Source organism: Passer montanus, unplaced genomic scaffold, assembly GCF_014805655.1.
Source record: "Passer montanus isolate IOZ18808 unplaced genomic scaffold, ASM1480565v1 scaffold13, whole genome shotgun sequence".
NCBI classification, from domain to species: Eukaryota; Metazoa; Chordata; class Aves; order Passeriformes; family Passeridae; genus Passer; species Passer montanus.
The window spans coordinates 6354107-6367666 of record NW_024359832.1 but is presented as its reverse complement, the minus strand read 5'-3'; the positions used below and the strand labels follow the sequence as shown (position 1 = coordinate 6367666).

The window sequence follows — 13560 nt, the reverse complement described above, 5'->3', positions numbered from 1 at the left end:
GAACATGGATGGTGAGCTTGTGTAAGTTCTCAGCTCTGTCCAGGAAGAAGCCTGATATGGGGCAGGGCAGGAACACAGGCACACACACCAGCAATCACCAAACAAACAAAATGCATATAGAATTGGGTACAGACTAAGCAATAATGTGCTGTCCCTGATAATCACACATGACAAGGGGATGGGATAGCTCTGTTCCAATGTCACAAACCATTGTTATATGTTTAAATGCAAACAGCTGCCTTCCTGGTGTGGCTCTCAAATGTTGAAAACGTAGACAGAAGCAGCCACTGCTCTGTCCTGCACTTGTTATAGGCACTGGTCAGAACTCTGGTCTAGACATTGCACCTCAGGCCCAACTTCCTTTGGAAAATGTTAGAATTTGCTGTTGACCAGTTACCCTTCCTTTAAAACAGCCTGCTACAGACTGAAAATGTGTGTCCCATGTGTTCTGAAAGGATTAACATTGCTGATCTTAAGAAAATAAATGACTGCACAGAGTACCTCAAACTAGAGGATGAGGACCAGTAAATTCAGGTATGGCCCACAGTCTGTACTTCTTCCTTAACAGGGTTCATTCTAGGCAGTTCTGGAGTTTCTTCCTAGTGAGGTTTTGCTACTGCAATTAGCCTGAATGTTAAATTGTGCTTTAACTCAGTTTACCCCTATGACTACTTTAACATCCACAAGCTGTTGTGGTTTGGAACATGTTCCTGAACACCAGGTGTGCTTGAGTAGCACACAGAACAGTGTGAAAATCTCAGCATCATCCAAACTTCTCCAGCTCTTCCAACACAGGTTTAAGTGTGGGGGGAACAGCAGAGAGGGCAAGGGGGGTACTAACTGGAAGGAGCAAATCTAAACTGCAGGTTACCTGATCTTAACTTGCCTATTTAACAGAATCTATCCCAGGATAACAGCAACAAGTATTGACCTGAAATACTCATCCTTCTAAGAATGAGAGCATGGCCCTGTCTATAACAAAGACTTAGATCCAGGACTTAGGTTTCTTTTTTTAAGAAATGGTAACTGAAAATTAACACTGTTCCTCAATCATGTTAATAATTTCAATAATTGCAATTTACTATTGCAAATACCTTATGTGAAAACTCAGCTGTAGGTCACAGTAATGCACTCAAGTTCTTTTGGGGAATTTTTAGATTATTTTATTTTTCCTGATCTGCTATCACAGAATATAATTAACCACCTCTGTTTATTTTCAGAACTGCTTGTGTTGGCTGGCAAGCAGCAAGGGAAGCTCTTATCACTACATCACACAACTCTTCCCCAGGCCTAATAACAGCCATGTTACTTCTATTTTGTGATATCTGTAACTATTTAGCTTTTGATAAATTTTGTACTTTGGTTTATTGTAGTAATAAAACTGCTAATTATTACAAACAAAATCTGCATTTCATCTGCACCAAAGACAAACCATGGGGCTTATTTGTAATGGGAGTAACAGGAAGAAAAACCACCTCCCTACTGTTTTCTTTTTCAGTATCAGTTCTGAACTGTTATGAATCTTTTCGATTAAACATTTTTTACTCTTTAAATATTCCTTTCTGGTTTTGATTAAAGATACAACTTATGCAAGTATGGACTACTCAAGTTGTGGAAGTAAATCACTCACTGCTTTTCTGTGTCTCTACCTCAACAAAAGGGAAGTTGTGGAAAAGAGGAATGCTACATCATGTACATAAAGGAAGGACAAAACTGTAGAATAAAGGAGGGAGACAAGACAGAACACTCCATGAACTTAACCAAAGCTTTAAAAGAGTCATGTGAAACATTTTATTGTAATTTTATATACTGCTTAATTTCTATAATGTACAAATAAGCCATTTACGTATGGGGTTTTTGCATCATGTACTATTTACAAGACTTCACCCCAAAATGTCAGAGGATTTGTATTAAAAAAAAAAAGCAGTGAAGTCCTAGGAAGACTCAGCAGAAATGCCAGGTTACTAAGCATGACATTTTCAGCATGTTCACGCACCTGGTGTCTGTTGCACAAGGAGAGTTATAGCTTGTAACATAGACCATGTCAGGAGTAAGCACAGCAGGGTGGGAGCACAAGAGCTACAGCACCTCTATAAGAGGAGCATTTTCAACACACTGGTTCTACTTTCCCAGCAGCAGCAATGGATCTGTTTCATGTTCCTGGCAGAAGTCAGATACGCAAAGCTGTGTCCAAAGGAAGGTTTTACTCTAAATGTCTGGTTTTCTCTTTTCTTTTCCCTTCTTTTTTTGTTGTTTCTTCATTTTTCTCTCTTTTTGGCAGCTTGGAAGACTTTACCTTTTTTTGCTACAAACAGAAATACACAGACAGTTTAAAATCCAGCTGACAAAAGTTTAAGTCAAAATGCAGTCAGTGTTAAGGAAAAAGCCACCTCTTTCCCTCCCCCTTCAGCTGTGAAGTTTCTAAATGCCATGGAGAGTACAGATTACCATATTGAGTCTTAAGGGTCCCCATTTGGTGATACCTACAAAGGTATTACTAGAATTGTCATCTGTAGGAACCACAGGCACAGGCCTGTGGTGGCTCCTTGCCATTGGCACCATCCTCATCAACACTTAAAATATTATTAAGTTTTGGAACTGGATACAGAATTTTTGATTTAGAATGATGTCTCACTTTGGTCCAACATAAGACAATGGATGGAAGTAACTTAGACTTTTCCACACTACCTCCAGTTAAAATTTTAGAAGTTGAGATTATTTATTAAATACTTACAACTATTTTTTTCTTAATTCATTAAGATGATGTTAAAAATCACAGAAAGGTAACTAAAAACAAACAAAAAAGCCCCAACACCTCATTAAGGTTGTTTAATACTGAGGAAATTAAATCACCTTAATCATTGCATCACTGTCAACAGAATCCTGCTCATCCTCATCAGACTGGATCTCTTCCACAGTCAAGTCTTCACTCAGATCTAAGGTCGCTGCAGATCCCGACTGCCTTTTAGATGCCTTGACAGCACTAAGTGAATATGGAGTCAGATGTGCCTCTTTGTTGTAGGCACGTGTAAAAGCTGCTTTGACCTGGCAGGGTGGGAGGAAGGAAGGAAACTGAGCATCAGTTTAGGAACTGTAGACTGTTAGCAATTTACTGAGAGATTCCACATCATACACAGAAGACAACACTCTCTCGAAAGGACACAGAAAGTATTTAAAAGCTGTATGGTGAAGACTCATTCTAAACAAGTTCCACATAATCCTCAATAAAGTGTGTATCTTCAGATGCTTCTTGCTGAGGCTTACAATAATTTCAGCACAGTCACAGCAGAGCCCCTTTCAGCAGCACTGTGCACTTGCCAGACTAAGCAGCACATTCAGACTAGGGGAAAACACCTGATAGTCGTGTAGGTTTAGTTACCAGCAGCTTCTTCTCTTTCCATGAGCACCTGATCTGTTTCAGATCACATCTGCCTAGTTTGTAAAGGCAATTTGAGCTTAAGCTGACCTTGCTCCCATGTGAGGAGCCCAACCACTGGAGTGCAGTAGCTGGATGCTGGACGAGCAGCACATGGAGCACCCCAGGTCTGGCAGTTCTGTCTAACAGGACTGGGAAAGGTGTAAGCTGCCAGGCAGCCTCTGAGGGCAGTGCCTGCTCTGTAACACAGGCAGCTGTGTGTCCCTCCTCCTTTGCAGGATGGTAAGACAGGCAGGGCTGTGCCTGAAGGACACAGACCTTGCAGCCAGAGCTTCCTTGCAGAAAAGTACCAGCTTTCCCTGTCCTTCCTGTGTTCTGCTTCTATACTCAAGACACAACTGACTCCTAGTAATCCTTTACACCAGGAACAGAAAGAGTAAGACTCCTGAGTGAAGCACAGTCTAAGTATCTTTTAGGACTTAGCCCTGAACTTAGTGGTGTGTTTGACAGCTGATTCACAAAGCCTACTGTCAATTATGGTTAAGCTGGTCCACCAACCTCAGCCTTTCCAAAGCACATCCATATCATAGAAATTATTCTAGGATCTCTTTTTTAAGATTTAAAGATACACAAAAAAAAAAAATCACTGGTGAATTTTACCTTGGGATCCAACTTTGAAAAAGGACTGGGTTTGCCTCCCCACGTGCTTATTTCCATGATATTTTCAACATCTTCTTTCATCAAGCAGTAAGAGTCCATAAATGTTATAGCTTGTTGTACACCATCTGTTCCAAAGTCTTTCAAGGGCTGGACAAGTGCATCCCGCAAATACGACAAATATTCCATATTTACTGTCCTCTTGCATGACTGAGTTCTTTGTCAAATTGAAAATAAAGTATTGAGTAAGTAAATCTGTCCAACCAGCACCACTGACTTCTAAAGACAAGAGCAAATAGGTAAGGAGGCCCTCAGCAAATCAACAATCAGCTGCCTCAAGAGCAAACTGAAAGTTGTATTGTGCCATTCCTTTTGCCATACCTGCACTGGGGAATAACCAATGCAAGGTATTTGAACACCAAACAGTCTGGGGAAACACATCTTTCCAGGGGAAAAAAGAAAAATGCAAGGTACTTGTGATTGACTTGTACAAATTAAGCACTGAGAAGTGTCACCAATAACACAGAAACACATTCACAGAACACATGAATGTGTCACTTGTTTGCACCAAGCACAGCAAGGAATTGATGGTAGGTAATGAACTGCACAAGAAAGAGCATTATCAGAGGAATGTCAGTACTACCTGAGACTCATGTGCATTGCCAGTTCTTGAATGATACGATCGTGTTTGCCTGTGGATGAAAATTTCCCCAGCCAGCTGGGAAAGACAGGAAACTGGGACATGTAACCCCTCATCAGCTCCCCTGGGAGGACACTTGCATAAATAGCCTGAAAAAGTAACACATATGCCAAACTCAAATCACACTGAAAGTCTCATGGACACCATGACACACTGCCCTGCACTTCACTGTCCCCAGGGAAGAGGGGTAGTCAACACAGGGCCACAGTGGAAACAGCTTATTTTAAGAGAACTCTCTCAATTGCTTATTTCTGGTCAATCCCTCTAAGGTTACACCTTCACCCCTTGTACTACCCTATTAACATGTTCTAAAATACCTGTGAAGTTATCTGGGTTTCAAAACTCAAAAGATAAAAACCAAAAAAAACCCAAAGAGCCAAAACATGGCATTTTCTCATGTCCAGTTTAGAGTGCAGTCAAATAGCTGACTTCACACAAACAAGTGATCTCCAACACACAGACATGGTGAAGGAGACCTCTCCAAAGAACACTGAATCTACATCAAGTCAGCTATGTTCCTAAGCATACAGCTCTTTGGACCTGTACTGAACTAGATGACATCCAGAGGTGCCTCCCAATTTCACCTACAATGCATTCTCTAATGCCAGTCATGATCCTTTCAGCACAAGTCTTGTCAGTGTTTCAGTGAGCATTAAAAGAAGTACAGTGACCAAGCTTCAGTCCTCTATGCTTTGAGAGAAATCCTACCCTGGGGAAAGGAAGGACAGAGCAGGCTTGTAACAGCACAAGTGATACACACCATGTGCTTCTATGCTTTTTGACAGTCTAACTTTTCCAAATTTCAGAAGACTTCATTTCATGTTGCAGCATGGGCTCAACAATATGGATATGGGAAACTGTTCTGATCACCGGTGCAAGAAAATACTACATGAAGTACAAACTGTACAGATCATACAACTATATTGAAACACCAACTGAAACACCACAGATCCACCTTTAACACTGGACACCCCCCTTTAAAGAACAAAAAATGAGCGTTAAGTGCTCACCTGTGTTGGAAGAAGATTCCAGCTCTGCTTGCTACGAATCTGTCTGTCCACTATATCACCATCACATATACTATCAGCTGCTCTACTCAAGAGCACCAAGTGCTTTTTTAAATTACCTCTGGAAAAAAAATGAACCTGACTTTACTACAAAGCAGAAATATCCAGATAGGTTTTAGTCTACTTTTCACCCCCTGACACAAAAGCCTATGTCAGTTTAGGGGGTTTGGAGTAACTCACCCAGCAGCAGCTGGTTTCACATGCACATAGTTCTCTTGGACAAAGAGAGGTGCTAGTGAATAATCATGGAAGAAAAGATCTGATTTGTCTATAAGAGACATACGGGCAGCCTCCTCTCCAGCAGCGAAAACCTTCCGGACAACATCGAAAGGGCCCTAAATAAATGACATTTCCAGAAGTCAGCAGCTAGAAGGTCAACACAGAAAGTGAGACACAGCACAGTATCAACAAAATCAGTATCCAGAAGTATCTTCACTCATCAGTACAAGCTCCTCATTCAGTATTTCTGCCCTAGAACTTTACCAGTTTTAAGAACTGTAATTTATTTTTGATATCAAGAGAATCTTGATAATAATCTCCTAAACAGAGAACAAAGGATGGGAAATATGAGCTTCATAATTATATCTTATGTAAGAGATGAGTATATCAAAATTTATATTCAGTCCTGGATACACTCAACTATTTGTGGCAAATGTGATAGCTCTTGGCACCTAGGCTTTATTCAGTGCTTCAGTTCAGAAGATGCTTATAAAGCCAAGTGATTGTATCAGAATATGACAGTAAAAGCCAATCTGCATTTGACACTTACCAGTTTGATGTCCTTTTTGGCTCTGCTGGCATCTGTTTTAGCCTCATCATAAGTCAGTGATTTGTCTTTTGCACACCACATATTAAGATTATGTAAAACCTAAAGAACAAAATTTACGATTTGGTAGGATAATAGAATTTAAATGGAAGACTCCAGCAGTAGCAGCCTGATCTTTATACATAAAAATACTGCTCAAATACTTTGAATTCAATGCACATAATCTGCTATCTGAATAGTCACTGATGCTGAATGGATACTGACCTGTCTGATGTCCTGATTTGCTGCCAGGATTATCTCTTGCATAGCAGGTGGGGGAATTTTTAAACCTTCTTTAAATGCAATAGACATCATGGCACCCTGTAATCACAATTGAGAAACTGTCACTAGAGAATTCCTATGAATTCTTCCCCCAGCAGAACATACTGACACATCTATGAAAGAGCACTGTGTATTTTCCTAAATTTTTAAAGCACGCATAGCTCAAATTTCTCTCATAATCATAAGCCATCATTTACCATTGGTGTAAAAAAGAGCATGTTTGTTTATAAAGACACATTTTGGATATATTCTTAAGACAGACATCTAAAATCCAAAAGGCTTTGGGAAGAGAAACTCAGACAATTCATTCTGAAAAGCAGTTACTCACTGAGATGATCATTTAAGTGGTGTATCCAACTCTGAATAAACTGTGCCATATAAAAACTGAAGTTACTGATGGCAATTCAGTGCAGTCCATAAAGCCAGAGCCTACTTACTTTGATCTGTTCTAGACGAGGCCTCTGAAAACGAAGATCCAAACAGTAGTGGACCAAGGAGCGCATTTTGGGGTGGTTGCGGTCGTTGCACATACAGATGATGGGCACCTTCGTGTGTCGGATCAAAGCAATCAGCTCCTGTAATGGAAACACGTTACAATTCCATCAGATAACCTGGATAATGACAACAATTAGCATGTCATACCAAGCAGCATTAGTCCCTGCCTTAAATCAGATCCTTGACAGGTGCCAAGTCCATAACACTCCTGCTGTAATCACATTTCTACACAGTGCAAACCTAGCCTCCTGCCCACATTTTTCACTTCCTGTTCCATTCAGCTGCAAGAGATCTGCTGCCTGCCCACTTCCATTGTCTACTTCCAGCAGTTATGTTTGGAACTGTCTTCAAGAAGCAATGGAGACCAATAGCCCAGAGTACAGCTGTCCACCTACAGAACTAGACTCATTTCTCCAAAGGCCACTTTGACCTGGCTTATACCCAGAGGGCACACACAACTTTCTGGCTGCACCCTGCCACAAAGAATGAAAAAGCAGAAAGTAAAAAGATCAGCTCATCCCTGCTCCAAGAGGCTTCATCACTTTTAGGCTTACCAGAACAAACTTTGCTAGCTCTAATGAAGGTGCAATTCAGTTCAGTTTCATTCCTACAATAAAAATACCTGCATCTAAGCTAAAAACCTGCATGCCCTTTACCATGAAAGTACTGCATGTGACTATAGGAAATCCTCAGAAGCTAAAAGTGGAGCTACTAAAGAGAACAAAGGATGCTGCTGCCTATGCCACACATTTGTTACTCAGTGTGACTGCCTATGCAAAAGAGCAACAGTCCCAGCCAGACTATGAACCTCCCACTGCAGGGAGATGTCACCGTAGAGAGACCTTAGCATAAATGTACCTGTTCCAAACTGCACACACTCATGTTCATCACTGCAGGCTTCTTCTACACAAGTATCTTTTTTTCTCCCATCTACCAAGGCACAATTCTTACACAAAAACAGGCTTCTAAAACTCATCAGACTATTCTGCAGAGAGTTTGTTTATGGACCATGGGTTGAGGACAGAGTGGCTTGACTATCTTGTGCTATAAATGGCACACACTCTTGGCAATGGCATTAGCCAGGAACTACAGTGGCTTCACCTGAATCCCTCCTCTGTCTTCATTGCCTGCCATACCATCCACTTCATCCATGATCAACACATGTTTCCCGCTAACTGATGAAGATGCACCTGAAAATGAACATGGATAAGAAAATGAGATGAGAATAAAGGAGTCTTGCTCAGAGTTTTACCCAATGCTAAGTAAGACAACACTGTGCTAGCCTACTGAGGTGGTGGCTCTGCCACTTGATCACATGAATCTGTGTTCACAGACCAGACTATAACCTCATGTCATTTTCTTAGAAACAAGTCCCATGGAACAGAGGAGCAACTGCAGAGTTCTTGAGTAGTTTGTGCAGATTAACAACTCATTCTACAAGTAGTAGGATTTAATTCTAAATTGAAGAAGAAATGTAACAGCTTACTACATGAACCCATCTGTATTGGATGGGAGCCGGGTGCCTCCACCTGACAAGCAAGGTAAATTCCTAACATTGTTGAGTAATAAGGAACTTGATAGAACAAAAATCTCCTTCAAACAACAGACGCACCAGAACAGAAGTCTTTGATGCTGGTGTTGTTAAGTGACTCAGCAACTACTTCCTTCAGGCTGTTCTTGCTGCGAGTGTCGCTGGCGTTCAGCTCCACGTAGCTATACCCCAGCTCCTGGTCCAAACACACAAACACATAAAAAGTGAGAACACAGATCAGTGAAAAATCACATAGCATTAATTAGTTTCTCCCCTTATACTCCTTTTCTCTAGCAATTCAAAAAACTTATAACTATGTGTGGAACAGACAGGCCCAAAAGAGATTATTTTTTGTTTTGTAGTAGGGTTTTTTTTTTGTTGTGTTTTTTGAATTGGTTTTTTGGTTGGCTGGTTGTTGGGATTTTTTTTTTGTTTGGTTGGTTCTCGTTTTGTTTTAATTGAGGGGGATGCGGAAGCACTGGAGTCAGTGACACATATTAAATTTTGGAAGATTAACAGAACTGCCAGCAGGGATAGAAACAGAGCTGTGAGCCAAGGCTGGCTAAGCTCCATGGTATTTCCAGCTGCATAACAAAGAAACATACCACATGGCTCTGAAAGCTGCAGGAAAGAGAAGCTTTTAACTATTTAACCAATAGGAAACACATGACTCCCCCAGCAGCACTAACACTTCTGTCAGCCCCTGACACAACTTAACCCAGCTGCTCCTTTATCAGCAAACTCTCCTGCCAGAGGCAGCCAGAACACAGCACTAAGCACACACAGCATTGATCTATTTTGCTGGCATTTCCTCTGGAGCAGAGAAATGCTCTGTAGAGTCCTGAGGCAGCTGAGAGCAAGCCAGGTTGGAAACCAGAAACAAAAAAGACCATACTCTGAGGAAAAAAAAGTGAGCCCAAGACAGCACATTCACCTTTTCTAGTCTAGTTGTAGCTGTGGAATCACCTTGTTGGCACAGAGCTCAAAGACATGGAGTGGAGGAAGGGGGGGAAAAGGATTAAGAGCTACTCTATACAACAGATTTCTAAATTCAGATTTAGAAATGGACACATAACCCTGTCAACTTCTCTCATCCTGAAGTGGCATTTCAATTTAGAAGAAATCTGGGAAATATCTCTCTGTTAGATATATAAAAACCATGACCTTAGGCTTTCAAAAAGCTTGCCAGAATCTGACTCCCACTAAGTGCAAATATTCTCCAACTTGCAGAACCAGTGCTGAATGCTTACAATTTTGGAAAACCATTTCCAATTATTCAACATACTGTGATGTTTCCTCTCAATGTAACAGAAAGAAATGCAGACACCCATTGGTATCTTCTCATCTCAGACCTGATAAAGGTCTCTGAACAGCCACATATTCTCACCTGTAACCCTGTTCTGAGCAGGTACAACCTGGCTGAGAGCAGACCCTGGTTATTCAGAGCATACCCACCTGCACACTGTAGCTGTAGCCAGATTCAGAATTAATATGTAACAAAAAAGTGTTGGGAACAACCATTACTATGAACTCACCTTACAAACCAAAGCAGCTGTAGTAGTTTTACCAACTCCAGGCGGACCAGAAAGTAATGCTGCTTTAAAGCCTGTCCCATCATCTTTGCTTCCAGTTTTACTGGGTTTTGCTGGGAAAAAATAAAAATCAGGTTTTACCTATGCATGTAATTATAAAACAACCTGCACGCTCCTCAAGATATCGTGTATCATTGGAATTTTTCCTCATTTAAGGACCAAGAAGAACATCCAAAGATGCATACACAGCTGCATCCTAACTACTCAGGTAAAAGCAGCTGAAACCAGCTTACAGTTTATGACTTGCAGTGATTTTGAACTGAAAAATACCAAGAAGTGCTATTAATGTAATACAACCATTTCAGCAATTTCCTCACAACCATATCATACACATAAAAAACCAAAAGCATCACTAAACCCACACACCACCACAAACAAATTAAGCCAAACCCCAAACACACCACACACAAAATCCCACTACCTACTATGGCTGAACTAAAACTTATCCCTCTTTTAAACACAGAAAAACCTGTCTGTCTACAGGATTACCAACTGTCTACTTGACACATGCAGTTCTTGCCAGAGACAGGACCTTGACAATTCATCCCTACACATGACAGGCAGCCCTTTAGACCTGCTCTTATCCTGTATCTTCACTGTTGGCTGTGCCTAACCTATTTCCTCTTACTGAGGAAGAAATCAATAGGCTCAATGCAAGGCCATTTTTAGATACATCACAGCTAGGATATTTTAGGGATTTTTGTAAAAATGAAACCTCAGACTTGGGGGAAAAAAATCTTTTAAGATACATTTTTCTGCTCTTTTTTGATGTGGGTAGTAAATGAACAACTACTTTGCAAAAAAACCCTCAGGCTCACTTGCTGGTAAAAACACATCTGAGTGCAGCCTTATTCCTGATTTCTAGAGTTGCTCTGCTACCACCCAGGCCCTCAGTGGTCCAGGGAACCAAGGAGCATGATTAGCATGAAAGAACACAGAGAAAATTAACCAGACCAGTCACCTTGTCCACCTTCCAAGGTGTTCTTGTGCCAGTTTCTGAGCCATCGGAGCAGTTTATTGGCACAGCTTTGCTCGCCCTGCTGTCCAATAATTGCTTTAAGAGATACAGGCTTATATTTATCTACCCACAGCAGTCTCTCTGTGCCATCTTCATTAACCTCAGAAACCAAGTTCCCCTTAGGTTTTGGGGCTTCTTTCTCCTCTACAGTCTGACGTTTGAAGTCCGTAAGTTTTCGAACAGCAGTGGTTTCTTTCTTGACAGATCTGATGGTTTCTCCTTTTTCAGGAGTAGAGTTGCATTTTTTATTATTAGCTTCCCTTTTGTAGGGGCTAAAATTCCTTTTCCCAGTTTCAGCTTTCTGTGGTGTCTTTTTGGGTTTTGACTCCACTTTCTTTGCCTTAGGAAAATAAAAAAAATTAAAATAAATTAAAATTTTAAAAATACAGTAAAGAAACACCATATTTATTTAAACAATTACAGGAGTGCTTAGAAAGTGACAGCGCTTATGTATTGATGAAAAAAACTTCAAGACCAGATACAAAAATACTCTCTGAGAAATAAAGCACAGCTAAACACAATGTCACCAGGTTCTGTAGTACAATCCACTAAAAAGAGGCAGGAAGTGTTCTGATCATTCCAAAAGCAGTCCCCTAATTCACAAAGCCTGAGGAATCCTACAGTGCTGAGCTGATGACTGTAAGGTTGGAACAAATGGGTCAGACACCCTGGAAGCTCTTGAAAAACAACACTTGCAAAAGTTGCTCAACCCAAAACAATTCAAAAGTTTTTGATCAGCTAATAAGCTCAGAGTTGCTTTTCCCGGGGACACTAATGGTATCTTTGCATAAATAAGTCATGTTTGTCATGAATGTACCACATACATGTTAGAGCTAACAGAGATGCTAATAACATTCCATCAGCCACTACAACCTAAATTTAAATGTGCACAAAAAACTTTTTACCTCTTTCTTGGTATTGCCTAAAAAAATTGCCTTTAATATTCTTAGTTCAAGTACAACATGGACAAGATCTGTTATGTACACAAATAGTTTACATATTTCTGGGCCTGTTTGGGTACCACATGGTATCAGTCACAATTACTTATTCCAAAGAATGAATGAATATTCCTTGTTTCAACCTGGTACCATCTAAGGAGATGCAATTACCTGCTCTGTCAGGTACCTAAAATGCAAAATAATGTCAGAGGGGGAAAATTACCTTTAGCTCACAAGTAATTTGTCTTAAGCACAAACAAAAAATTTTCACTTTTAACCTGAAATGTCAAACTGATGTTTGTCGTGTTACTGTTACTGGAACAGAAGACAAACTCCTTTCAATTAAAAACAAACAAAAGCACAAAAAGCATACCTCTGTTTCAGCTGCCAGCTCATATTTTGACTTTTTGCCTGGCATAGTTCGAATAAGATCAAACAGACCATCCTCATCAATAATTTTTGTACCTAAAGCTGATGCCTGGAGCAAAAGAAAGAATTAAATGTGAAATCAAGTTACATTAGCATTTCCATAATTCATTTCAAAAGGTTTTCTAGTAAAAAACTATGATTAGGAACACAACAAGAGTTGATACAGCTATAGATATCTCTGTGTGTGTGTGTGTGTGTGTGTGCATGGAAGTAAAAGCAAAACAAAGCTGTAAACCACTGGGCAACTCTTCATTTTAAAGATACACTTTATGGTTAGTACTGAAATGACCAGTTAAGAGAGGAACAATTCAGTTCCACCTTGCCTTTGGCCAGGCAGGAGCACGCTCACCTTCTCACATTTGGACTGGCCGCAGTCCCGCCCCATCACCAGGTAATTTGTCTTCTTGCTGACGTTGCCAGTTACCTTCCCTCCGTATCGCTCAATCAGAGACTTGGCCTCATCTCTCTCAATACACTCCAGAACGCCCGTAATTACAAATGTCAGGCCTTCCAAGCAGTTCTCAGCTCCCTGAGAACCAGAGCATTGCAGAAAATGCCATTACTGATACATTTCTTCCAAATAGCTCTTGACCATCAGCTATTTTAACCCTCTACCACATCAAGTACCCTATGAAACTTCACAAATAAGACTATCATACCTAAGTAATAG

At 40.5% G+C, this 13560-nt stretch overlaps 2 protein-coding genes across 6 annotated transcripts in view; one reads left to right on the top strand and one right to left on the bottom strand.

Annotated features, from left to right (window-relative positions):
• WDR19 (WD repeat domain 19) overlaps positions 1-1636 on the top strand; it is a 39509-nt gene extending 37873 nt beyond the window's left edge. For 3 of the 4 annotated variants that reach the window (XM_039698943.1, XM_039698941.1, XM_039698944.1), the window contains 2 exons: positions 414-534; positions 1221-1636. In XM_039698943.1, the coding sequence (XP_039554877.1) occupies positions 414-528 (115 nt within the window). In that variant the 3' untranslated portion in view covers positions 529-534; positions 1221-1636. Of the gene's footprint in view, positions 1-413 lie in introns of all 4 variants that reach the window. The other variant, XM_039698942.1, reaches the window with a different exon arrangement.
• A 131-nt stretch (positions 1637-1767) lies between these two features.
• The window catches only part of RFC1 (replication factor C subunit 1), a 29159-nt gene continuing 17366 nt past the window's right edge, over positions 1768-13560 (bottom strand). For both annotated transcript variants that reach the window (XM_039698945.1, XM_039698946.1), the window contains exons 11-25: positions 13240-13419; positions 12835-12939; positions 11467-11863; positions 10449-10558; positions 8995-9109; positions 8484-8572; positions 7325-7462; positions 6831-6926; positions 6570-6668; positions 5981-6135; positions 5744-5861; positions 4677-4822; positions 4037-4250; positions 2854-3045; positions 1768-2305 (exon numbers count right to left, since the gene is read on the bottom strand). In XM_039698945.1, the coding sequence (XP_039554879.1) occupies positions 2204-2305; positions 2854-3045; positions 4037-4250; positions 4677-4822; positions 5744-5861; positions 5981-6135; positions 6570-6668; positions 6831-6926; positions 7325-7462; positions 8484-8572; positions 8995-9109; positions 10449-10558; positions 11467-11863; positions 12835-12939; positions 13240-13419 (2256 nt within the window). In that variant the 3' untranslated portion in view covers positions 1768-2203. The remainder of the gene's footprint in view (positions 2306-2853; positions 3046-4036; positions 4251-4676; positions 4823-5743; positions 5862-5980; positions 6136-6569; positions 6669-6830; positions 6927-7324; positions 7463-8483; positions 8573-8994; positions 9110-10448; positions 10559-11466; positions 11864-12834; positions 12940-13239; positions 13420-13560) is intronic.